The 27,334-nt window shown below is 29.7% G+C and overlaps 1 protein-coding gene across 1 annotated transcript in view; it reads right to left on the reverse strand.

Annotated features, from left to right (window-relative positions):
* Positions 1-27,334, reverse strand: part of LOC148302427 (uncharacterized) — a 66,947-nt gene that overhangs the window by 22,395 nt on the left and 17,218 nt on the right. Inside the window, exons 3-19 of the mRNA XM_088271634.1 lie at positions 27,029-27,064; positions 25,413-25,448; positions 21,269-21,304; positions 20,725-20,760; positions 19,851-19,922; positions 18,497-18,565; positions 16,966-17,019; positions 14,764-14,943; positions 13,675-13,728; positions 11,863-11,952; positions 10,066-10,171; positions 5,606-5,694; positions 4,743-4,877; positions 4,426-4,452; positions 3,240-3,287; positions 1,170-1,274; positions 209-253 (exon numbers count right to left, since the gene is read on the reverse strand). Coding sequence (XP_088127760.1) covers positions 209-253; positions 1,170-1,274; positions 3,240-3,287; positions 4,426-4,452; positions 4,743-4,877; positions 5,606-5,694; positions 10,066-10,171; positions 11,863-11,952; positions 13,675-13,728; positions 14,764-14,943; positions 16,966-17,019; positions 18,497-18,565; positions 19,851-19,922; positions 20,725-20,760; positions 21,269-21,304; positions 25,413-25,448; positions 27,029-27,064 — 1,218 coding nt within the window. The remainder of the gene's footprint in view (positions 1-208; positions 254-1,169; positions 1,275-3,239; positions 3,288-4,425; positions 4,453-4,742; positions 4,878-5,605; positions 5,695-10,065; positions 10,172-11,862; positions 11,953-13,674; positions 13,729-14,763; positions 14,944-16,965; positions 17,020-18,496; positions 18,566-19,850; positions 19,923-20,724; positions 20,761-21,268; positions 21,305-25,412; positions 25,449-27,028; positions 27,065-27,334) is intronic.

The following is a 27,334-nucleotide window of genomic DNA, read 5'->3' on the forward strand; positions in this document are numbered from 1 at the left end:
ACATTAAATGTGTTAATTTACTTTTGTGAAATAGGTGACAGGGGCCCATGCTTTCATAATGTAGTTGTGTAAGTACAAATTAAAAGTTAGACTTATCACCATGAGGATAAACCAAGGGGGATAATTCCGCTACGTGAATGAGAAATATAATATAATTAGGAATGTAGTGATACAAAAATTATAACTGGGATATAAATTAAATACTTACGGGTAAGCCCATCGGTCCTGGATCTCCTTTTTCACCCTTCTCTCCCTGGAATAAAAAATACAATAAGTAGGTCTGGTTACAAAATAGTGATGAATGGTGAAATTTTGGGACAGGCAGATGATTTTGTTTATTTATTTGAAAATCATGTTTTCTTGGGGTGGAAAGATTGATATAGAAAGGGAAGTAAATCCCGGAAATAGAATGGGATCGCACACTGAAATCAGTTGTAGCAAACAAAGCCTAACAGCGAAACCTAAGCTCGCAGTGCACAACTGAACCCTAGATTCGGAGTACTACCTCTAATGAATAGAAGTAAAGCACGGAGTCGGCAAAAGAAAACTAAATGCGATTGCTGTAATATAGGATTTACAATAATAAATAGAATTATTACAAATTGTAATAACAATGTTAGGATGGTGAAGTAAGAAATGAATGCAATGCTGAAATAAGCATGATTGATAAAATAATAAAAAAGGTGTATTGAGAAGGTTTAGATATTTGCAACGAATGAGTGCAGAAAGAACAGAAAATAAATCTATAAGTGAATGAAGTTAGAACGATCAAGTGTTAAAATATTTTAAAGTTGGCAGGTCAAGAGTAAAAATAATTGGTAGGTATTTATTATAAGGAGACAAATGAATGCAGAAGAGGTGATAAATGTTTAGAAAGACAGGGTAATGTGGTGTTCTATGCTCTCTACCCAACCCACAGAGAGAAACAGCTTGATGTTTTTTTTAAAGAGAAATATTTGTGTTTTTATTATTTACAAAAATACTTCACTTTCATACTATTTCTGTGAACCTAAGCGGCTCGTTATTAGAAAAAGGTATCAAATTGTAGTAGAGTGGGTTTGAACCGAGAAACTCTGACTCAAGAGTCCGCGACACTAGCCACGGGACCACAACCCGACACTATTGGTTAGTTAGTTAAAATAATACAAATGATTATTATTGTTCCTTACTGATTCTCCTTTGCCTCCATTGCTGCCTCTGTCTCCTTTAATTCCAGGCGGTCCTTGAAGACCTGGCATTCCTATGGGTCCTGGAGGACCAGGTGGACCAATAATCTGAAAAATTACGCAGTAAAATATTATCATATGATTTAAAAACATTGATATAAAAAATAAAACACTATAAGAAGACTGAGAAAACTGTGTTATTTTTAATGGTGGTGTTTTTATTAAGTATAGGAATCAAAAGTTGTCAGTTATGATGAATCTTTAATCATTGGGTATGTAATGAAAAATATGTATTACTTCTTAATGAGAAAATAATTTATAAAAGATCTGTCTTTAATTTATTTAGTACACAGTTTATATAGCACATAGTGCATTACCTAAAATTCGAACATCAATTCTTTGGACCAAGTGTTTACATTGTTATGATTTTTAGCTTAAAACGTAGCCAATTCTTCATACTACTGACATCTGTGGAAATAATTCTATAAGGAAACCTTTTGGATATTAACATAACATAATATAATTGGGTAATGTTGATTTTGCCGAGCACTGTAATTCATCAAATAATCTGACTCAGTGAATCACAATATTAACTTGAGAGCTTGTGTTTGAGAGTGAGAGATACTCAATTAAAATATTTGTTTTGGAATAATTACAAATATAATTAAATATATCATATTTTTTAAAGCTTTAATGAATAATTGATTATCAAAATAGTAGTAATTTACTTGCATATCTGTTATTGCAGTAAAAAAAATATGGTTCTCAAGAAAATAAGAGTTCAAACCTTATTTCCACATCACAAAATTCATTTGTTATAAAACAAGTTGTTTTATCACGAACAAATTTAGTAATTTTATACTAGACCTGTGTCTGTCATCGCTTTGATGTAGTCTTAACTACTGCAATACTGGCAATTACTGCGTTTCGGGCACTAATTCAAGTTCATTTGGAACCCTTTGGAATCCAAACATGGGGCCTTATACCCGGTAGGCAAACACACTAATTATCACACTACAGAGGTAGACTCTTGCATTTTATGATTTAAATATTGAAATATACTCTTTTCAAAGATATTAAATGTTGTGGACCACAGAAAATAAGAATGAAGTTGAAACACAGTTGGGGCATAAACCAGAACCCAACTCAATGACACTTAAACTATACCCATACTTACAATCCTTTTATTATCAATATGATCCTATAGATAAAAACAAATGTTTTACTCTTTACAGTAATTCTCTAAAATCATTTTATTATAAAATCAGTGTACATAACTGGAAAAAAATTGATTTCTTGAGATTATAAATGAAATTTCAATATAAGACTATTATACAAGCTGAATCCTGCTAGATAATAGTCTTATAAAAGTAATTAAAAAATAAATTTATCTCTCAGTTGCTGAAATTATAATATATTATTTTTATTGAATACTTAACGATAGATTTAAAAATAAACCTCAGCTTCTTTTATTTTCTTTTAACCCTTATCCACACCCAATGGTGTATAGGGCAATGCATCGTATCAACACAGTGTTATCTTGATCATTAAATAAATTTAGGCTGGGTGATCAGTCCTGCACTTTAAGTACTAGAGTGATATTAATTAAATATTAGAGTTGAAAATTTTATTTTGATTGTTTGTCTTGACCCCTTGGGAATCGAACCCAGAACCTCCAGCACAGTAGCCAAAGACGTTAACCTTTACACTATGGAGGCGGACAAAACAAACTTCGAAGTTAAATAATAAGGGAATGGTGTGATATCATTTAACCTATTTTTATAAATATATAAAAATAATGTACAAAATAAAATATGTATAATATTCACATGCATTTGAATGCAATGTTGTATCGAAATTTTAAACCAATTACTTTTTTTACCAATTTTAAGGTTTTGACCATAGGAGCAATAAGATTTTTATTTAAAATATAAAATCATACTTTTTACTTTTTTTAAATGTAGAAATGAGGGTTTCATTATAAAAGCAGAGGTATTTTAAAGGATGAACTTTTCTAATTTACTTAAATAAATAGATGACAAAATTAGTTGGTCAAAGAACAAAAATACTTACTATTTCACCACCCATGAACTCCATGCCAGTGCCATCTCCCTGTAAGTTCAACATTGGCTATAAGATTATGTGTCGCTAAACAGTGTTTGAAACAAAATGATTTTTCGAAGAAATTAAAATAAAAAAGCAGCTTGTGAAAAAAGCATGTGATGTACAACTGAAGGTTTGGGCACTTACTCTGACTAACTGACATATGATTGATATTTTTGTGAGAATCTAAAGAAATATATGTGATTTATAATATTAGTTCAAAGGATATCGTAGTCGTACAGGAGAAAGTGACCAACTGTCAAAACGTAAAATGTTCAGGAGGGCTATTTAAGTCACTTTTGCTTGGCAAGAAAATAAACGTCAATGCAGTTAGTCATTTTTACCAAGTCAATATATTAAACTTCCAAGTTTAAAATCCTTTGGGATTTTTTTCAGGGCAATATTAAGCTAGTAAGATATTAAATAGTCAATGATCACACTTTTGTAAAAAATGCACTTGGTCACTATTTCCTGTATGACGATATGATAGTTTGAAATAAAATACTGCATTGCTAATATAATAAATCTTCAGAAATTATGTTAAATATTCTGCTAAATTTATCTGGTTGAAAATGCAAAACATTTAATGTAAAGTAAATTTTTCTCGGAAGAAATGAATATAACAAAATTGAATAATTTTATCTCACATAAAAGTGAATTGCTACTCAGGGATTTGAACCCTGTACTCTGCTACTCTACTGATTAAGGAGTATGGTATCTTAATTGACAAATGAATCATTCCCTATTGAATGTAATCACTTCGTGAGCTCAACGATATCTTTATTTACAACTATAAAAATATATCTTTTTATAAATAACTCCTAAGTGGAGCGAAATTCGAAATTTGTAAACAAAAACTTGCAGCCACTCGAAATATTGGGAATATCTTTATTTAATTACATTTGACGAAAAATTTATATAACATTTCCTCTATTAAAAATTAACAGTAGTGAATAAGTAGCTAACTTGAAATTGGTAGTAGTTTTTAATGCAAGAAATAAACAAAATCATAAAGAACTATTTAATAAAATATGTCTTTTCCATTTTGTTGAAATGTATTTTTTAATAAAATTGGACTGTATCTAGTAAAGAATATGTGTTCATTTTCAAAGAGAGCGTGTGGGAAAATATTTTATATGATGAATAAAATAGTTACCTGTCTTCTTCTAAGCTTTTTGTATTTCTGCAAAGTGGGCGCGAAAGAAGGATCAGCCGGAAAACAAAACAAAATGGCGGAATTAGATGATTATGTTTGTAAATGGTGATACAAACATGCAATATGTGAATGTATACTAAAAAACAATTAATTCATAAATCTTTTAAATCAATGACTTAATCATGTCCAAAAACTCAATTTTGATGAAATCAATATTATTTGACAGTGTTTCATCTAAAAAAATCAGAATATAGAGCTTCCATGTAGGTTCCATGTGATTTTATAACTATGGTTCTTTGGTTTTGTTAGATACTGACCGATTCCCCTTTTTCTCCCTTATCTCCTCGTACTCCAGGATATCCGGGAGGTCCGGGAAGTCCTGGTGGTCCCATAAGCCCAGGGGGTCCAATATCCCCATACTCTCCTTTTTCTCCCTTTGGTCCAGATAATCCCTGAAATCAAACAGTTTGCAAAATCATACATAAAGTGGTCAATTCGTCAATAACATCACACATAAAGTGGTTGATTTGTCAGTGAAATCAGATATAAAGTGGTCAATTTGTCAATAAAATCACAAAAGGTGGTCGATTGTTCAGTGAAATCACCTATTGCTCACTCCTTTTAACAACGTGATATATCAAAAATCGTCAATTTTCAGTTGTGCATGTCTGAATGCCCAGAAAATGTACTATATCCCAGCAAAAGTGGCATATTTCTTACTTAATATTTACCCGCTATAGGGCAGAAAGTGTAGTTTTTGCATTTTGAAGAAAAGGTATTGTTTAATTTTTTTTTTGAATATACTAAATATTTTTCAAATGGAGAAAAAACATTCAGATTTTACCTAAAAAGATCTGTTGCATAGTAAAAATATCAATAAGTGGCTTGATATTTATTTTTAATACATTTTTTATATTTTTAAACTTAAAAAACGATCTCCTGAAAAATCAAGTTTTTTTATATATGACATTGTTGAAAGGAGTGACAGATATAGGGCCGTCGATTGGTAAGAAACATCACACATAAAGTGGTTGGTTGGTCAGTAAAACACACATAATGTGGTCATTTTGTCAGCTAAATCACACAAAAAGTGGTCAATTAGTAAGTGAACTCTCTTATATTATATAATCACATAAACAGACCATAAAAGGAATTTAAAAAAATAGAAAGTTATACTAACAGGATGGCCAGGAGGTCCTTGCGGTCCTGGTTCTCCATTAAAGCCATTTGCACCGGCAACTCCAGCCACACCTTCCTCTCCTTTCTCCCCTGAAATGTCAGGATATTACATTAAACATCATTATAGGGACATCTGTATTATCCTCTATTTAATTATGTGATATCAAAAATACTGTGAAAATAAAATGTATTCAAATTCTTTCTTTATCGTATCTTCTGTAAAAAAATATTATTTTGCTGTAATTTTTTTTAGATGTAAGCCATTTAAAACAATTTGGAATGTCTGGGATCAAGGAGATAAATGGGATTGAAAAAGGGAGAAATCTGTTCATCTACATACTATCTAAAATTCTACAAACATGCAACACTTGAATAAAACTAAATTAATACAAACAAAATGTTTTCTATAAGTTCTATATACGTTTGTTTTGATAAAGAATATAAATTATTGTAATGTTTTGTAAAATCGCATTGAACAGCTTAATTCTTTGGTAGACTCCACTTGAAGCTGTTTAAATATTATGCGGTAGTATTGAGATTCCTTGAAATTGTGTGCCCCAAAATCGTGCATGTTTTTGTTGCTTTGATACTTCCATGTAGTCCGATGGAGTGTTTGATTACAATACAATTCAGATATAAGTATTTCTGTATAAAGATGACCTCGTTGAAGATGCTGTTTTGGAACTCACCGGATCCCCTGGAATCGAACTCAGGACATCTAGCACAGAACCCAAACGCGCTAACCACTTAAATATGGAGGTGGACTAAAATGTAGTTCTTTTTGATTAGAATACTTCGAAAAGACTATTGTGTAGCGATGCTATGTAAATAAATATGTAGATGTTACTTTCATAAAAATCTTTAATATCCCCAAGTTATTCACAGATTGCTTTGAATTTTTGACACAGCATTGCATTGCATTATGCGCATGTTTTTATTTTTGTATATGTAAATAATAATGTTAATATAAGTGTTTCTACCTAGGAAAGAAAAAATTGTTTTATTTTAATCATCTTTTTTTAGTGCTTTTTTTAGTCAACTGTTGAACGTTATAACAACACACCCAATGCTAAACTTACACTTCTTGACACCTCCCGACATTTAGCATTTTTAATGCTATTTTTTAAAAAAAATATTTTTGATAGTAACATTTTTCGCACTTAAATTTAAAAAAAAATACCATTTTATATATAGAAAAATAAATATTTCTGTAAACTCACCTTGGATTAGTGTTTTCAATTAGTCCCGGTTAGAGCCTGGTGTTATTTTGTTAGGCAGTGCTTCTTTGTTTAGCGGTGATTTGTTAGAGGCCTGGCGCTTTCACCCACACTAAGTTATTAACACTATTTGCAACTTACTGTTAGACAAAATAATAAAGCTAAAATAATAATACATAATACAAATATTGAAATGAAAGAAAACAAAATAACTTAAATTAGGTACAATACTAAAATACAATACAAGGTAATTTTATAATGGTAACATAAATAAAAATATATTGTTAAAAAAACAATTTTGCTTAGAGATTTGACTAAATAAATGTGGATGTTTAAATCGTAGAAATGCATATCATTGAATAATATATTGTAATACTTTAAATGTTTATCATCATGAATATACAATATTTATGTATATTTTTTTTACATATTGTACTTTTTACATCTGCAAATGAAGCAATGGTCAAAAATGCACAAAAGAAAAACATTATAAATTTGTGTTAACGTAGGAAATGATTATAACAATATGAAATAATTACATCCTACAGACAACTTAGCTCAATTGGTTGAGCAGCGGACGTGACATCCGAAGGTATCGAGTTTAAGTCCCAGAGTAGGCCATTGATGTTTATGAGATATAATTAAGTATTTCGTATTCTATGAATCATTTTTACTTGAAAAAAATACTACAAATTTACTTAAATTTTTGCATTTATCAGAATAGGATTTTAAAAATGTGATTTGCATACATATGTAAGTTAGTATTTATCACTGCGAAGCAATGTCTTCCAATCATTTAAAATAAAAATTAAATAACATTTCTTCAACAGTCAATATCCAAAACCTCTATTACACAAGTATCTACATAATTAATTTGTTTCTAAGTCATTCATACTATGTAAACAAAAAATAGTAATTCTATGAAATAATACTCAAACGCATGCAATGCTGTCGGGCCATGCTTTAAAGCTAATTATTGGATGCTAGGATATATATATACAGAGGAATAACTTATAATACTGACTAGTATATGTTAAAATGACGTATCTCTTGTACACATCATTCAGACATTAACTAGACAACATAGGAGGATACCGTGTGTAAGCGAAAAGAATAGTAAAGATAACGTTGCAATTATATGCCAAATCCAATACATACTGATTTCAGCTAGTAAGAGCAACCCTTTTACTTTTTGTAATCTCTTGTAACTACCACTGACAATGTGAATCTTCTATTTCCGATACAAACATGTGTTTGCGGTGAAAGTACAGATTTGTACAGTACAGCACCTTAATTAAAAATATTAACAGAACAAAATATTTTGATAATTTTAGTTTTTCACATTTTTTTTGTATGTAAATGAATGTTTCTCTAGTCACTAGTATTTTATCTTGACAAATGAACAAAAACAGTAAATGATATTAGACGTTTTAATCATTAAATTCATTGTAATTTTTTTGCCAAAATTTTAAAATTAACCCTTGTTTGTAATTTCAAATTCCTAAGTTTTTGTTTAAAATTACAGAATGTTTTGTAAGAAAAATCGTTAGAGGAATTAGAATTTCAAAACATTATTTTAAGTATGCGAAAATCAAATTTTAAATTGTTCAAATTAATGAGCTTTTACCGTATTAGTAAAGAATGCATCAGTAATATAAAATATAACAAATGTAGAAAGGTTCTTCTAACCAGGGAATAACGCATTCCTGAAGTGTTGGCGCTGAATTTTAGCCACATTTCACATTTCCCATTATCCTAATATTTGAATGATACATAGTAATATAACATACAAAATAGATGTCTTTGTACACATGAAATAGAGAATTCTCGATGTAACAATCTGCAATCCATATAACGGCATATTCATAGATTCAGGTCTGTTGAAGAGAAGAGCACTTTAGGGTAGATTGTATTATCATTCGGCATTCCGTGGGGCTGTACGTTACCCGTTTGCCTCGCTTTCCCCTCGCCCCCTTTTCCCCGGCAGTGCCTGCGGGGCCAGTTGGACCCGATTCTCCCTTTTCACCTCGCAATCCATCAGGTCCTGAATTTTACATTCGTGAGACTAATTTCTCAAAAAAAATATTTTCCGAAAATACAGGGTTAGCCACAGTTATGTTAACAATCATAGAGCCATTTTTGACCATTTCATAGAGGCACTTCTCAGTCTGATTTGACTTATTAAAAAGAACATACATATTTTCTTATTTTTTCATCAAACACATGATAACGATTTTTAGATTAAAATAATGTACCTTCACTGTGTTTTCCCATGGCAGAAGCACATTTTACATGCATACTCATTTATACAATTTTACTGTTCATGATGCAATCAAAATAAGATATGGCTTTTCAGACTTTTTTGCAGTCCAAAAAATAAAATGCAAAACAATGTCCATAGTATTTTTCAACAAAACTTGATTCAATGCTAGACGTCGCTATTTGCCGCAAATATTTTTTTCATACTTAGTAAAAGATATCAATAGCTTTTTTGTTGTTATAACTAAGTTATTCAACAAATAAATCATTCATTGCTTATTGGCTCACCCTATAGATTTTTCCAACTGGAAAACTGATGAGCATTTTAAAATTAACTAACCGTATATTCGTTAACTATGCTATAAGCTGATATCAAAAGTGGATAACTCTTTCCTGGAAAATGATTCTATACCCTTGCAATTTTTTTATGTGTAGGATTAAAAATGTTTACCTATAAACTTATAGAATTATAAATATATTTTTATCATTTGGGAGATTCTATATATACCTACATATTTTTGCTGTTGAAAATTTCATAAATCAATGGCTTACAATGTAAACCAACCAAAAGTATTAGCAGTTCCTATGAGAGAAATTTCTATGAGAGCAGTTCCTATGAGTATTGTGATCTTAGCCAGCAAAGTACAGTAGAGAAAACAAACACATATTGTTTACCAACATTTTGAGTGTGTCCAAATACTTGTTCACAAATCTGGATTATTTCCAATTATAGAAGTTATTTCATACTATTTTTAAGTACATTAATTTTAATGAGAAGCTGAAACTAAAACAAAAAGTTAAAGAAACCCCCAAATGTAAAAATATGATTGTTATTTTGGGCTGTAAGGTCTTGGTGGCATAATTGTTAAACATGTAAGCAAGATAGCATTATTGTTGTTAATTTTAATAGGTGCCGTCAACCACCACTATAACATCTACTGATATTAAAAAGAATTGCTAACATTAAACAGTGAAAAGTTATTACCTGGTGGCCCAGGAGGTCCTGGAGGTCCTTCAATGATTCCTGTCGCAAACTGGTCTCCCTTCAATGTTGTCGTTAGTCCTCGTTCACCTTTGTCACCCTTGTCTCCCTGAAAACATAAGATAAAGGAATATTATTTTTTGACATCTCATCAAAGATGGAGAAGAATATGGAAGTCTGGGCATTTACGGGGCTGACGACCGTCATAGGCTGGTTTACGTGATCACTTTACACACATTCACCAATTCTACCCATTATTGACAACTACACTACTCAAATTCTTGGAAGTTCTATATGTATGAACAAATTCAGAAACATTGTTAATGAATCACTAGAACTTCAATAGAGACATCTATTGGTAAGATGAAAAGAAGCTTTTTATTGAGCAGAAACTCTTATATCAGTATGTGAGTTCCGAATCCTGTATTATAATCACATACATGAGAAACGCCAGAAAATATCATTTTCATTTTTAGTATTTAAGCTTATAATTTGACCAGATAATTTATTTACAACATTTTGAGTGTGTCCAAATACTTGTTCACAAAATCTGGATTATCTCCAATTACAGGATTAATTTTCAAGTTATTTTTTGACTTCTCATCAAAGATGAAGAAGAATATGGAAGTCTGGGCATATACGGGTACTGTAATTGGAGATAATCCAGATTTTGTGAACAAGTATTTGGACACACTCAAAATATTGTAAATAATGGAATATATTTATGATTTCAGAATGCCAAAGTTGTTAGAAATAGTAAAGTTAAGCTTACTGACACACTATTTCAAATATATTTCTAATGACACCACTATCCCAGTTAATAAATTCACCTAAGAAATAATGAAGTATCGGAGCTTGACATCAGTCATTTCATTGTTTTAAATAGAAATAAAAGTAATGTTTAGAATTAAAAATAGAAGTGAAGTTTAGAAATAGCAGTTAAGTTAAACATACACTTTTTAAATTTGCTTATACTGACACCATTACCCCAGGTAACAAATTATTCCTAAGAAAGAATAATGCACTACAGCTTAACACTAAAGTCTTTAAATTGAACAAGTATGTAAAATTACAGTTAGTCCATCACCCTCAAAATCATACTGATGTTAAATGAAAATTTGCAATAAATATATTGATTATATGTGATTCAGAGACTACAAAGTTGGAAAATACTTATTTTGAACAGTTTATCTGAAAAAATATATATTATTTTGTATGAATACTTATTGAATTATGTAAATATATTTTTTTAAGAAATATTTTTATAATTGATTGCAATATAAAACAGAAACAACTTTAATATTCTAAATATAATTTTTGGAAATAAGAAATTAATGTTTGTATTTGTAATCAATAAATAAATAGATTGATTTACTACCAAAACTAATCATGCAACAAAAATAATACAAATAAGTATATGAATATTTGTATAAATCAATATTTTTTTTAATCCACCAAATACTATGCAAGTATTCAGAGTTGAACATTAAATAATTCAAAAGCTTAGGAAAAATGCAATTTGTATTTGAAGTTTATTAATCATCAAACTATGAAATTCATCTGACAACACATTTACCCCAGAAATATTATTAAAATTCATAATTTTTTTACGGCACCATAAATAAATTTTTAAATAAACATTTAATATGTTATATGTATATTGGAAAATAAAACAAATTATCAAGATATGACATAGAATATTCCAGGAAATATAGATCACCACCACCAACAGCAGACCATCACCAACCATCCTGTAGAACCACTAAAAAAATACGAATTAATCCTGTGGTGAATTCTTACTGGTCTCCCGGGTAATCCTGGATATCCCAATCTTCCTGTAGCACCAACGGGCCCACGAAGCCCTGAAGTTCCCGGTAATCCAGGCATTCCCTGAAAAGTACCATGCAGTGCTGACAAAAAGGAATATTCATGAAGATTTGAACAAAGAAATTACTTTGTGATAATTATTATTATCGTTATAATACACAATCTATATAAATAATAACTTTGTTGCTTTTCCAAGCTTAAAAACTTTACTCGCCTAGTAAAAATTGTTTCAGAAACGCATGTAAAAGTTATTATTATTACTAAAATTAAACTTTTTTCACGTAACTGTAAATCTTTAAGGTGGAGACTGACCGGAGCATTTCGTCGTAATATAATGTCGTAATATCGCTCGCGGCGAGCATCAGCGAGCATCCGAAACTATGGATGGAGCGCTCGGCTCGGTGTACTGCCTGCCTGAATGCTCGCATTGTAACGTGTTACGTTACGACGAAATGCTCCGGTCAGTCTCCACCTTTAGAGTTCCACGAATATGTAATATCGTCTAAGTTAGTACCTACTAAGTTCTCGTAAGTAGCAAAATCATATACTTGAAAATTGACAAGTACTTGTAAATAGTGCATTTTGGATTCATCTACATTTGCTTTTTAACGAAATAGAGCACTTTAAAATGTATTTCCATAGAAAATCTTATCAATAATTTTTCCACATAATTTAATCGCTGATATTCATTTTCAAATTTAAAATTAAAATCAAATTAGATTAATCTAAGCACAGTCGAGCTCGATTTTTTATGAAAATATAGTTATACTCGTAAAAATTAACCAAACTCATTAAATAAATTTGAGACATTTTGCCTTTCACTATCTTCTTTAATTTTACAAATCAGTTAGAGTTTTGTACATTTCGACACGTAATGTAATATATTCTCGACTGGTTTCAAACCTAAAAACTATTTTATACTTCAGATTTTGACCAAATTATGTTATATTAAATAAATATTACTTAATATCCCCGAACAATCTGCGTAGAATTTGTATTGTGTATTTTCATTTTTATTACAAATTTTTTATACCCATTTTGATGACCCGCCACCACATTAAAGAGCAATAAATCATATTTAAAACACAGAATTATAGATACAACTTCACAACGACCTGAAAATTGCGTTGTCAAAAATGAAATGTAGTTACTGAATATAAAAAAGAAACCGCGCGGCTCCTCAAGTTAGGCAATAACTTTTAAATATTTTACATAGATGGTACTCCTAGTATTATTTTGAAATCAAATTTCAAATATTATATACTTATAGTCTTTATTTAGTCAAATGAATAAAAGATCACAGTCATAAAATATGGAAATGGAAGAAATCTCCTGATAAACTTTAAAAAAATATTAAATAAATTATTTTTGGTTTATTTTCTATTAGGCAAGTAAAAACCATCAGAGTTGGTAAATTAAAGAAATATCTTTGTTTTTTTGTATTATGTATCCCATATAGCCCTACAAAACGATAACAAACGAACATGTTTTTAACACTTCGTATACAAGCGCTTCGTGCACGCTAGATAGTTGAAGTACTGTGTTCGGGTCAATTCTGATGGAGATAAATTTACTACATAAGTACGTGGTATTATCATTATACAAAGTAGAAAAGAAACACATTTTTCTAAAGTGTATTTTTTAAGTAGTATATTTTCTTGCTTTCCCTATCAATTCTGGTTAATCCAGAGTCCACACATATATTTTCGTGTCATAAAATCTAATTATTTAAAATATTTATTACTGCTCTTTAATGGATAAAGATTTTTAATCATCTTTTCTTACAATCAGGCCGGGCATCCCCATTCCTCCCTTCATTCCGTTTCTTCCTGACGTTCCCTATGTAGAATAATCAAACAATAAATTATTATCACATAATTTCGAAAGTTCAAGACTAATGAAGTTCTTATTTGTTTACGATGCAGTTATACAATGTTAAAATCATCCCAATCAAAAATTCTGATAATTAAAAAAAATATACCGTAGAACAGGATACATCATCTACTTGAACTTTGATGTGTTACTTGAGCCCAGTACAAAGAAAAAATTAGATCGTGGTGTCGATCGAAGTATCGTGACAATAAGTGTCACCTGTCAGGGAAACAATGAATCATGTCGATACGTTCATTATTGTAGACCAAATACAGATTTTATTTGTACTGGGCTCAAGTAACACATCAAAGTTCTAGTATCCCCGTTTTACGATATATAAAAAAATATTTATATAAGTACTTATATATATGTACATATATACTTTGATAAAAAAAAATAGGTTTGATAAAAAACAAGTATTCATAAAAGTAAAAAGGACACTGGACAATACACAACGACAGAAAATATTAGAAAAAAATAAAGAGACGAGTAAAAACATAAGATTTAAAAGGCAACGATTTTTTTTATTTGGCCATAGACAATCGAGTAGTTGGCAACTGAAAAATATAACGTCTAGGTGGCAATGGTCCAAAAAAAATTAGGAGAAACTGATTTGGAACATAAGATAAATAATTTAAAAAAGAATAAACAGTTGTAAAATACCACTTATTGAGTTTTATTTCATTATTTGTCTTATTATCTTAGTTTCATTTTACAAAAAGTCCTGTTCCTTAACCCCCCCCCCTTCTATTTTTACCCTACTAAACTATAAACATATCTAGATGAAAAGAACTGTAGTTTTCGAAACTAGTCGTGTGTAATGAAATAAAACTCAATAAGTGGTATTATAAAATTGTTTTTTTTTTTTTAAAGAATCAACACGTCATTTCACAAAGTTAATGCTGAATCTATAATATATAATATAAATAAAAAGATAGTTATGCAATTACATGTTGGGTGATATTATTGATTAAAATAATATAATAAGTCAGAAGTTCTCACCTTAGGTCCTACAGGTCCAGCTACTCCAGTGGGCCCAATAGGCCCGGCCGGGCCCGTTAGACCCCTCTCTCCTTTGGTACCCGGGTCCCCGGGAGTGCCAGCTCTGCCTTCCCCGCCGGGTAGGCCCTCAGGACCTGGGTTTCCGGGGGGTCCAGGAGGCCCTGGCTCTCCTGGTTCACCCTTCACAATGACAATAAAACAATCATGAAATTCATAAATAATAGAAATAATTATAAAATTAATAAATTTAATACTTCATTATAACGTCATTATAATGTTATTCATAAATAAATATTATATTTTGTATATTAAAAGCATTTTAACTTTGTGGTATTGTATATAACAAACACTCTCTTTATTATTCATCGTTCACTTTGTGTAATACCACTTTAATAAACTTTATTCTTTTTCTCATGAATTAGTGTTTATTAAAGTGGTATTACACAAAATGAACGATGAATGATAAGGGGGTCATTTAGTTAATAATATTAAAAATGATATAAAAATGAAATACAATAGATTTGTACTACCAATATCACAGGGAAAAATTGCAATATTTAATTAATGGAATTTTATCAAATTTTGGTACATAAAAATTGGTTTATTGTTGGGTTATTATTGAAAATAAAAATTCGTACGTGTCTTTAAATTTTTTCAGGCAAGAAAATTTTTCATGCTATAGGAACTAATAATTTTTATTTAATTTTCCTAGTTTAAAATTACACCATAATGTATATAGTATTATGTCGTAAACCCACCATGGGTTATACCTATACAGGATTTTTTGTTTATGGTTTTAATGTAAATAAATAAATAAAAATACCATGTAAAAAAAATAAAATACATAACAGCTCAAAATATTGTCATTATATTGACTGACATGCTTTTACTCAGCTTAGCATCACACATATGATATCATTAAAGGAAGTAAAACGTAACCGTTTGTATAATTTACATACAATCACGATTAAATTGACTTGGAGAAACTGATGTTTGACCAGAATGCAGTAACAGGTTCGGATTAGGGACATGTAATAAAAAATTCGTGAGTCATGAATTTACAATAAAAACGATATCTTTGACATTCGATTGACCGTGAGAGCTTACTAAATGCGCGATAGTTATCAGCTATCACGAATTAATGGAATTAGCCAGTGTGGCTTCGGTCTATAGGCGCTTCGCAATGTCAATAAAGCTTCATGTAATTATTGTATTGGGTGAACCTACATTATACCTGTTTCAAGATATATGTACAGGGTGTCTCAAAAGCTATTTCATATTGAATAATTTTTTTTCAATGTACTTTCTTTAAGTAATTAGCACATATTGTACTCAACGACCCTTCTTGTTATTGTAATTACAATTTTAAAGTAAAATGATTTTTTTTCCGGTACATTATTAGTGGGATGTCTGATAATTTATGTGTAATATATTGTATGCATATTTTTATACAATTGTTTTTTTTTCCATTATTTATTGTCGTTTAATGTAACTGTTGTGTAATGTAAAAAAGGTGTGATATAATTAATGAAAAACTTACTTAAAATTAAACACCTTTAAAAATATTTTGATAATGTATTTATAATGGGTAGGTACTTACCTGTACTCTGGAAAAAATATTATAATTTTTTTTTAACTAGCCAAAAAAATATACGAACGCAAACTAAAAGAAACCAGTTCCAAATATAGCTAGCTTTAATACATTACACTATACAAAAAATATCATTATTTTTTTTTAACTAGCCGAAAAAATATACGAACGCAAACTAGAAAAAAACGGTTCTAAAAATAACTAGCTTTAATACATTACACTATACAAAAAATCATTAATATTTTAATTTGTATTAGCAATTACTTGAATATAACACAAAAAAAAATAAACAGGTTACAAAAAATTATCGGCATTTATCTGAGATATGCCCAAAGCATTTAAATGATAGCATTAAAAAAATACTTTTCATTTTTAAACAAATGTGAATAATTTATCTCTCTTTTGAAATTGTAGACTTTTCGAAATACAAAACACGTTTTCAAAACGCATTAATTAATTGAATAAAGTAAAAAAATAAAATATATCTTTTGGATTGAATTTAAGACATTTTGAATAAGAATGTTGAATTAGAACAGATAAAAAGTAAATAAGTAATTTAAAAAGGTTCAGATTGTAAAAAATAAAAAATAACTAAGAAACCAACTACTAACCTTAAGAGTTATTATTGTCTGAGCGGAAATATTGTGACCGGCGGCTTGCAGGCCCTAAAAAGCATTAACTACTTAACAAAAATACAAAATGAAACAAAATAATGTACTATTAAAAGCAAAAGTTTCTTAGAATTATGATAAGTACAACATTGTGGTGAATTCTAGATCAAAATAAGGCAAGGAACTTTTGCTGACAATAGTACATTGACACGTGCAAAACCCAAATCAAATATCTAATTCATAATTTGAACATGTTAAAGAAATAAAATAAAAACGGCATTCCCTAAGAACCGAATTAAACCATTTATGCTTTGAGACAAGACAAATTAATTTAAGACATTAATAATAAGACATAAGAATACATACATTGTGTTGAAACCAATAATAAAGGCTGAATGTTTGTTTGGTTTGTTTATATTGTTAAACATAAAATATTATCCGTACACCGATAAAAACATGATGTATTTACAATATTTACTTAAAACGTCATAAATAATACATCGATAAATATATTATTCAAGCATTTAAGTTCTAAAAACAATGATTTATTCACGTGGGAAATCTAAATTCCGAATAATGTAGAGGGTTTTCAGCCTTTATTTTTTTAATACTTACTTTTAATAGAATAAAAACAACAAATAAATAATGTAGTACCTATGGAGATATTTAAAAAAAAGGAATAACCCGCAAAGCATTTGTTTTAGATGCTTGTCTGCAGGTAGGATAGTAAGGATAGGGAAGGTAAATGTGAAAAATACATCACAAAAACCCAGACTATTGAAACTAAATCTTTCTTCAATTCATTTTGCAATTGGCGGGATTCGAACCCGCGACGCGAGTTTTGCAGTCGAGCATCTACCCAACTACGCCACGGCACCTGACTAAAAAAACCTTATTAAAAAAAGTTTTGCATTTTTACTAATTCCACCAAGCTTGAGATGATATGTTTGATGATTCTTTGATTAAGATGTAAATTTTGTACTGACATTTCTTGGTGGAACTGCATTTTAAATAATAAAATAATAACTGTATATATTTTTTCCACGCTTATTTTATTTAACCTGTGACCGAATTTGGTCGTAAAACCGTTAAATAAAATAAATTTGGTAACAATTATACAGTTGTTTTTATTTTATTATATTCCTTGATTTTATTAACAACGACCAAATTTCACTCAATAAACAGCTTAAAGTATACAAATCAATCGCAAATAACTTTCAAATACAATGTTTTAAAAACAAAACTCTTGTACCAACAGGCGTATCAAATATTCTAGAAAGGCACAAACAAATACGAACAAAATCAATATCAAATAACAATAACAAAATGTATACAAAGTGAGAAAAACCAAACAAAATTTGTATAACGATAACTACTGGCATATTACGAATCTAACATTCATTCAAGTAACTAATATACAACTACGGCTAATGAAAACACTAAACTAAAAACACAAGACAAAGGGAAATTATTCCTGTGATAACAAACAACAGCGTCTACAATTGCCTACGGCTGGTAAAATATTAAATACCTTTACGGCTACAATTTCAGCATAGCCCAGCGTACCACCACGAAGTGTGGTTACTGATCTTTTCATGCCCTGAAATTTTGATGTATTAAATTCGAATTTTCAACTCCAGAGAAATTTTGAATAGAATACTTGTTTGTAATTGAAACACCTACTTAAAAAATCTAGAGCTTTATTTGTATTTTAAACAATGAATTTGAACGTGCGTGATACGGAGGATTTTGTAAAATGTGGTTCCATTTTCTAAGCATTTTTTTACATATAGTGATAGACAATCATGATCTGAAAGCTAAAAGCTTAGTGATAAACTTTAATATTATGATACTTACATTGAATGTGTATAACCTTTCTGAAATCTTGAATGATTTGATTGATTTATTGAAAGCTTTAATATTGCGGTATACTAAAAACAGTAATTTAAAAAAAAATAAGTACGCAGTGAGAATATAAAATGAGTATTAGTTACTAGTGCTTTGATTTGTTTTAAGGTATTCTTATAATGCTTTCTTAAAAATTGAGTAAAAATTTAATACTATATCGAGCTATATAGTGTGAATCGTTACTATAAATATGATTTTTTGAGCCATAGAATTAGTAAAAATAATGCTGAGAAACGATTGGATGTCAATGTAACACTTCGTCTTTTCGAACGGATGCAATAGCGGATTTCGCACAAATATTTAAAACGTAACATTTGGTATTTTTATGAATATTTAGTTTACTGATCCGTTTCTGAATATTTTGATAAACTAAAATGGTTTTCTTATTATAAATGTGCTTGTATTCCCTGTACTCCGTTATTTGTTTGTTATAGCTACCTGTTATAATAACAAGTTATAATTTGAAATAACAGACTAACACAATGCTATACAAATAGTAGTTTTTAACGAGCGCTCGCGTTACCATTCCTTAAAATATTTCTATTTTTTTATTTTGGCTTTAAAAGGTTCGAAAACCCTGTTCTAGTAAACTATACCCCCAAGACCAGCTAAAAACACTACCAAACTTTCAGTTCATCATTTTAAAGGGTATAGGAGCAGTAGAAATATCATACTGCTTGTTGATCAATATTTAAAAAATCAAGAACATTGAATCAAAAGTCATTTTTGAAGACTTTATTTATTTGCAAATCAATTTTGTCATCAGACAATTTGTTCCGAGAAACAAAACCTACTTACTCTACAATTGGACTCATAAAATATGAAAACTTATTATTTTTACGATGGGTAATATCGGTCTTTTGTATTTTGAATGTATTCATTTTATTATGAACGTTCAGTATATTTACTGTCTTGTGTTTGGAAGAACAAACTTACAAAGTTCTACGAAACAATAATCGGGATAGTAAAAGTTTTACCTTTACTGCTGAAAAGACATCAAACCCTGGATTGCCCAATTCTCCTTTGTGTCCTTTATCTCCTGGTCTTCCCTGAAAATGTGCAGAAATCATTTCATACAAAATAAAACAAATAAATATACCTAACGGATTCGTTTCAGACGAATAAATACCGAGAACCACATTGAAAATAAAAACATGTATTTTTAGTACTTATCTGAATGTTTTTATTGAGAAAAAAGGGTATTCCGAAAAAAAAAGACATTTGGAGGCGTTTTATTCATACTGACTGAAATATAAAATAATCTTTATGGCATACTTTGATTATTGTACATAAAATCATAAATTCAAGTGAAAACGTGAATTGTGATTTGACTTTTGTATTTACATTTGTAAAGTAATTGTATATTCCTTTGACATAAACTTTGTGGAATAACAAGATGAATTAAATATGAAAATAAACATATACCAATTTATGAGTTAATTTTTGTAAACATGACTAGTTTTGAGAACATCTGTAGTTCTTGAAACTAGACGTGCTTACATTAATAAACTCATTAAGTGGTGTTAAAGTAGTTTGTTTTTCTTATTTTAAATATATTTAGTTTAGTTTTTAGTTCAAATAATATATTATTTATAAAATATTAATTATTATTTTTATTATTTTTACGTCACGTTTTTTTGTAATTTATAAAACGTATGCCTTGTGAACTGTAGAGGTTTGTAAACTTTACCTCGAGGTTTGGAATAAAATTAAAATTTAATATTTCTTAGCAGATAAAACTTTACTGAAAAAAAAGTGTTTTTTTTTTCCAAATGAGTAAAAAAATAATCGAAAGGCAATTAAATCACAAACAAAAAATAGATAGAAAAGTTAATGTCATTTTGTACTTACGGGATCACCTTTAGGTCCATCTAGCCCGATTGGTCCCTGGTGAAAAAAATAAAAGGAAAATGTCAAATACAAGAAGCGCTACTTAGGTATATCAAATACAGCAGAGATTTATCGATATGAAGAACCGACTAAAAAAGGGTATTTATTTATTTGGATGTTATTGCAGAAAAACTAACAAAGACGTACAATTTTGAAGGGCAATTTTAGTTATTAGTTTATTAGGTATTATGCAACTAAAGTTGTTAAAGTATTGCGAGCAATTATTTTTCAAAAGTTATTAAAAACGAATATTTTATTAATATTTTAGTAAAATCAACAAAATTACAAGAAGGTCTACATAGAAAAATATATCCATGAAATACTGAACTGAAAATCAAACCACCTTATTGAAATCGATTATTTTAACTGTGACTAAACGACGTAGACAATATAACCGTAGACCTCAAACCAATACGGAAATGATTGAAGACTATCAACCACGTGAAAATACAGAGACCCAATCGAGACCAAGACAAAACGGAAACGATATTTGAACTAGACAAACCGGAAATCCTGGAAAGCCTCGAATTCCTCCGAGTCCCTGAAACAGATTAACTTCCGTTTCAAATAAAATATAATTGAGGTTTATTTAAGTAACACTCATTTTTACATCATATAAAATTTACTCATACGAAGAAATTGATTCAAACTATATATTTAACCAACACCAACCCGGTCTCTTCATGTTAAGATACCAATACAGGGGAAAATAGCGTTAATAAATTCCTAAAAGTGAATTTTTTATATGCATTTTTCGTATACTATATTAAACAATGTTTCGCTAATTATTTATACCAAATACAAACATAACGCTTTTTTAGCGAAAAACAGCAAAACACATCTTCATAATATTATTTTCTTAACGGTTTCCTGTAAATATCATTTGTACTGTGCAGGAATTAAACGCAGAAATTTAAATCAGTTATTTAAATACTGTTTGATCCAAAAATACTCTTTAATTAACTTTTGTGTTTTTAACTATCGTTATTTAACTATAAAGAAAATTTTGTGGGTTTTGATATATTTTCACGAGCCAGTTACGAAGAAATTAAAATAAACATATTTCCACGACAATTTTCATTTAGTAACATTTGTAATGTACTACGCTAAATTTTCTTTATATCTTGTATTAATATAAACTGATATCCCCATTACGGATCCAAATATTTGGTACTCACTCAAAGTTAAAGTAATGTAAGTACTCGTATACGTGATTCCCAGAAATGTTTGTAAAGCATCAAAAAAAGAAAGCCGACGAAGCGAAAATTTATAAACAACTGAAAAAATATCTGTAAATACCTTACCGGAATGAGTTATCTAATTCGATGCGCTCATAAAAAAATACGTCTTTTATAAGTGTGAAAAGTCTAGAGACACCGTGATAATAAATATCCGAACATCCATTACATCTCGATATCGGAGTATTCTCTCCAGATAACACAATGGGAGGAACGTCGTATCTGGTGATAAACCAAAACTCTTTTATGGAGAAGTGGACGTCGTCAGGCGCGGACAAAGGGTTGATTCGCTGCGCATTAATAAAGAGGAGATAATTTCATCTATTCTCCGAAGATGAAAGGAACATTCCGGGGAGGTCGAATGTTGACCATCCTATATGAATATGACCCGACTACAATCATCAACGTATCATCTATTTACATGAGCTTTATGGTCTGTATTCGTAGTTACTTGAGTCTAATACAAGAAAAAGAGATGGATTCTTAATACAATAAATCCTTTCACTTTTTATTTAATTTTCACTTGCTAAATATCACTTTTTATCAGGGATTAGTCGAGAATAATATAAAATAAATATAAGAGTTTAAAATAATTATTTGTTTCCCCCCCCCCCTTGGGAATCGAACCCGGGACCTCCAGCACGGTAGCTAAACATGCTAACCATTACACCACGGAGGCATTTATGTATATTTACATGTATATATAGACAAAGCATATTTATTTCCATAAAATTACATCTGAATCAATTATTTTTTTCTACTAGGCCTTCACTTTTTTTTAATTTAAAATGATCTTTTATTAATATTTAAGCAAATGAAATTTTGTCTTTTGTATGGACTTAGTTAATCCAGTCAAGCATATTTCGAGAACGAGCCAAATAATAAAATTTCACTATGTAGTCTATATTATTTAACGCAAAATAACATCATTGCTAAATAGCAAATGATGTTATTTTCATTTGACGTAAACTCAAAACTGTTTACGTCAAATGACGTAAACTGTTTTGAGTGAGGATTTGCTCAATTGCTACTTTCATAAGTTGGTACAGTCTAAATGTTACTGAAAACATCTCTGAATGCGCCGCGACAGTGTCGTCGTAGGGTGGTTATATGTAAAAACTAAAACAAATTCTTTCGAGAAGCACTGAAAATCAACTGTTGTTTTTAGTTTCATCATGTTGCAATTTCAGTCACGTTTTTTTCAAATTATATAATATATTCTACAAAGTATTTGTGCTGTGGTGCTGTCGGTAGTATGGGTTAATCCAGCATTACAAAATAAAGATATGTTAGTTGTTAATAAATAAAAATTACAGCATGAGAATTGAAGAGAGAGGAAAATTATTAAAGTTAGACGTGGCGCATTAAACCCTTCTGGGGTATTAAGGTAGAACGTGACAAGACAAAATAAGAAATAACTTGAAACAATCATACAATCGACTTGTGAAGATAAGTACGTGTTGATTCTGAAATTCCGATTTGATTCCCCTCGAGAAAAGTATATACCCAGGTACTATATATTTTTTTTATAGTAAAAAGCGGAATAGATGTGTTTTTATACAATAACCTACAAAAATACTTCATTCGCTTGCATTTCTGTGAGCCTAGGCGGCTTATTTTTACATAAATGTGTGAGAGTGTATATAATGTATTTCTTCTTCTTCTTCTTCTACCCTTTATCTAAACTCGAAGGTTTACAGGACACTGCATGGTGTTGAAGCAGTATCATTTTGATCGTTAATAATTAAAAATGCAAGGTGATCCATCTAGTACCTCAGGTACGAGATCCGAGGTGCTATTAAATAAATATCAGAATAAAAATTCACTTATATTTATGTTTTTCCTTCGGAAATTGAACCCGAGACCTCCAGTACTGCGGACATTGCCTTTTTATGCATCTCGTACCTCACAATACCATCTTTCAATCACTTAGTTATAAAATTTACAACATTTTGAGTGTGTCCAAAATCTGGATTATCTCCAATTACAGGAGTTATTTTCATATTATTTTTAACATCTCATCAAAGATGAAGAAGAATATGGAAGTCTGGGCATTTACGGGGCTGACGACCATCACATACTAATAAAAGAGTTTCTGCTTAGTAAACAGCTTCTTTACATCTCACCAATAGATGTCTCTAGTGAAGTTCTAGTGATTTGATGAGATGTTAAAAATAATAAAGTTATGAAATGTTCTCAGTACTCATTATTGCAAACGATTTCTCACAAAATAATCGATGTGGATTTTTTTTCACAACTTAGACTAATTGGCGTTAAGTATTGGTATTTCAAAACGAATAAATGAATTTCATCAATAATCCGCAACGTGTAGAAGCTTTTCGTATTGTTGGTGAGCTTTTGAATAAGGGCAGTTCATACTGTGGTGGCGGTTGAAGCTGTACTTACAATTTGCATAAAATAATTATTTACTAATAAGTGGTTTGTTCCGCATGACAAATTAATTTCTCTCGTTAAACTCGTCGTCGTCGCAGAAAGTAATTAGTTTCCGTAACCCAATTTAGAAATGGGAACTTCCTATGAAATATTAGTGGGTTTTTAATATATTATTTGGGATTATAAACATAAAGATAAAATACTACTAACGCTTCACCTATAAACATTATTTTAAAACTGAGTGTAAGAAAAATATTTTTGTCCCTTTTCATCATCAATAATTTCTATCTATGTATGTTATATTTACAAATATATCTAAAACAACTAATATTAATTCATATAGAACAAAGCATAGCTAACTATGTATAAATGTATATATATATATATATATATATATATATATATATATATATATATATATATATATATATATATATATATATATATATATATATATATATATATATATATATATATATATATATATTAATATGGACATATATTTATTGATGATTACATCTACATATGTACAAAAATACTGGATTAATCCCTTAGGTATACTTTTTTTGCTTTCCAAACCAAACGAAAATTCGAATAAATAATTGTGAAAGTAGTTTTTTAAAAAACGTTTACCGTGATCAGATGCATTTATAAACTGAAAGCGTATAATTTTATGGTTATATGTATGTAGTATCAAGAAAACTAAATAGACGGTTTGGTTGTGAATGCTAAATAACCCCAGCGTAATAAAACGAGTGTTGTTTCGTAAGGTAGACACTTCCAGTAAGCCATCGGAGGATGTGAGAATACCACCTATTCTAGACGGCAAAAAAAACTCCTAAGCGTTAGTTTCTCTACAAAAGTTAGACACTACGGATTATACAAAATTACGGTAAAGCGTGTTAATGCCATTTCTTACGCTGTTGTTTTGTTAGATCTAACTCTAGTTGGTACAAAATGGCTCCTTGTTAGTAAAAAGCAAAAACCAATCCACCGGGTGACCAAAAAACTTCTTACCATATAACCACGTTCACCTTTTTCGCCTTTCGTACCCTGAAATACAAGTATTACACCCGATGAAATAAAACGTTATTTTAAAACTGCGCTTGATACATCTATATAATTTCATTCAAACCCTTATCCGCACCCCAATGGTGCAAAGGGCACTGCATAACATAAATGCACTGTTATCTTGATCATTAACACATGAAAGAAAAGTTATCAGCCCTCCACTTCAGGTACCAGTCCAGGGTAATATTGAATAAATATTAGAGTGAAAAAATCACTTATATTTATTTGACCCTCCCTGGGAATCGAACCCGGGACCTCCAGTATGGTAGCCGAGCGTGCTGACCATTACACTACGGAGGCGGAGACGACATCTTTATAATTTTTTTATTTAAATATATATTTTTTACATTATTAATATTATTGTTATATCGGATACTGGATTATTTACCCTACGGGTGAGATGTCAATTTTTAAAGGTGTCTCAACCTGATATGAAACATGTAAGTATATATATTTTCATATTTAATAAAAAATACATAAAAATTTATTGAAGTTCTTGCTGCTGTTTAAATCCCTTCTGTGAATTTAATCCAACACGTTCTTTATTACTTGGTATAAATAAAATTGTAAGGCAAACGATATATTTTTATTTAAAAAGCTTAAGTGCCAAATAAATCATTTAAAAGCGTTTATTAATAACATATACAGTAGAAATCGTTTTTGATGAAATAAATCATGATGTTATATTTTATTCCAGTTTTTTTTCAATATATTTTCAACGCCGTACATTTTTTTACCTAGGTCAGTGGTTGGTAAACTCATTGGTCAAAAAAGCCAATGTCTGCAGTAAAACCATTAAGTTCCTGTTGGGAGATACTTTTCTTAAACTTAAAACCATTTATGTAGGTACACTGTTTGATAACTTAATAATTTTTGATAAAAAAATTATGACTTTACTAAACTGTAGGTAGAAAAAAACTTGACTGAAGAAAAAAGAGGTATTTTTAAAATTACATCATGATAGTGACATTAAAAGGAGCAATGGCTTTGCATCTCCTGGGAAAATTTGGTTGAATCAGGTTAATATGTAATTGTTTTAAATTTGAGGCACGATTCCAGATTCTCATAAATTATACAGTTTCTCATTCTACTCTTGATAAGATTCATGCCAGAGAAAGATTCTTAGTATGAATATGTAAAGCCGAAAACGAGAATAAAACAAAAGCGTTTCCTGTTCTTGCATTTGAGTGGGTTAATCATTCAGGAATACTATTCCAAGTGTTATAAATCGTCAAGTCTTCTTCCTCTGAGTCTTTTAAACAATATCACTTTTTCTTATTTGCTAATATATCTATAAATGCACAGGATGTTGGTCTTAAACGGGTCAAAGAGCCGTATTCAGCTCCCGAACCGCAGTTTGTCGACTACTGATCTAGGTTATTAATAAAGCATAGATACTATGGATAAGAGCGATAGGGCATCTAAACTTTAAGTTGCTGTACTTGTACACCGCACTTAAACGATGTCCACTGTGTTTATGTCCTCAAGTGAGGAAAGGATGACTGAATTGACTCGTTCAAAAAACAGGTAAATATAAATAAAAATAAATAAATTGCTTATACCGGAAATCCGTTCTTCCCGGGAGCCCCCGTTGATCCCTGAAAAAAGCAAAAATAATCGCTTAACAAAAAATGCAACTTAAAATAACTCTACAAAAATAAGCCATGGTTCACCTAGCATGCATGTATATATATAAATATATATATATATGTATATATATATATATATATATATATATATATATATATATATATATATATATATATATATATATATATATATATATATATATATATATATATATATATATATATATATATATATATATATATATATATATATATATATATATATATATATATATATAT

This window comes from Brachycentrus maculatus, unplaced genomic scaffold (assembly GCF_059751285.1).
Source record: "Brachycentrus maculatus isolate JH-2025_06_01 unplaced genomic scaffold, ASM5975128v1 h1tg000453l, whole genome shotgun sequence".
Lineage (NCBI taxonomy): Eukaryota > Metazoa > Arthropoda > Insecta > Trichoptera > Brachycentridae > Brachycentrus > Brachycentrus maculatus.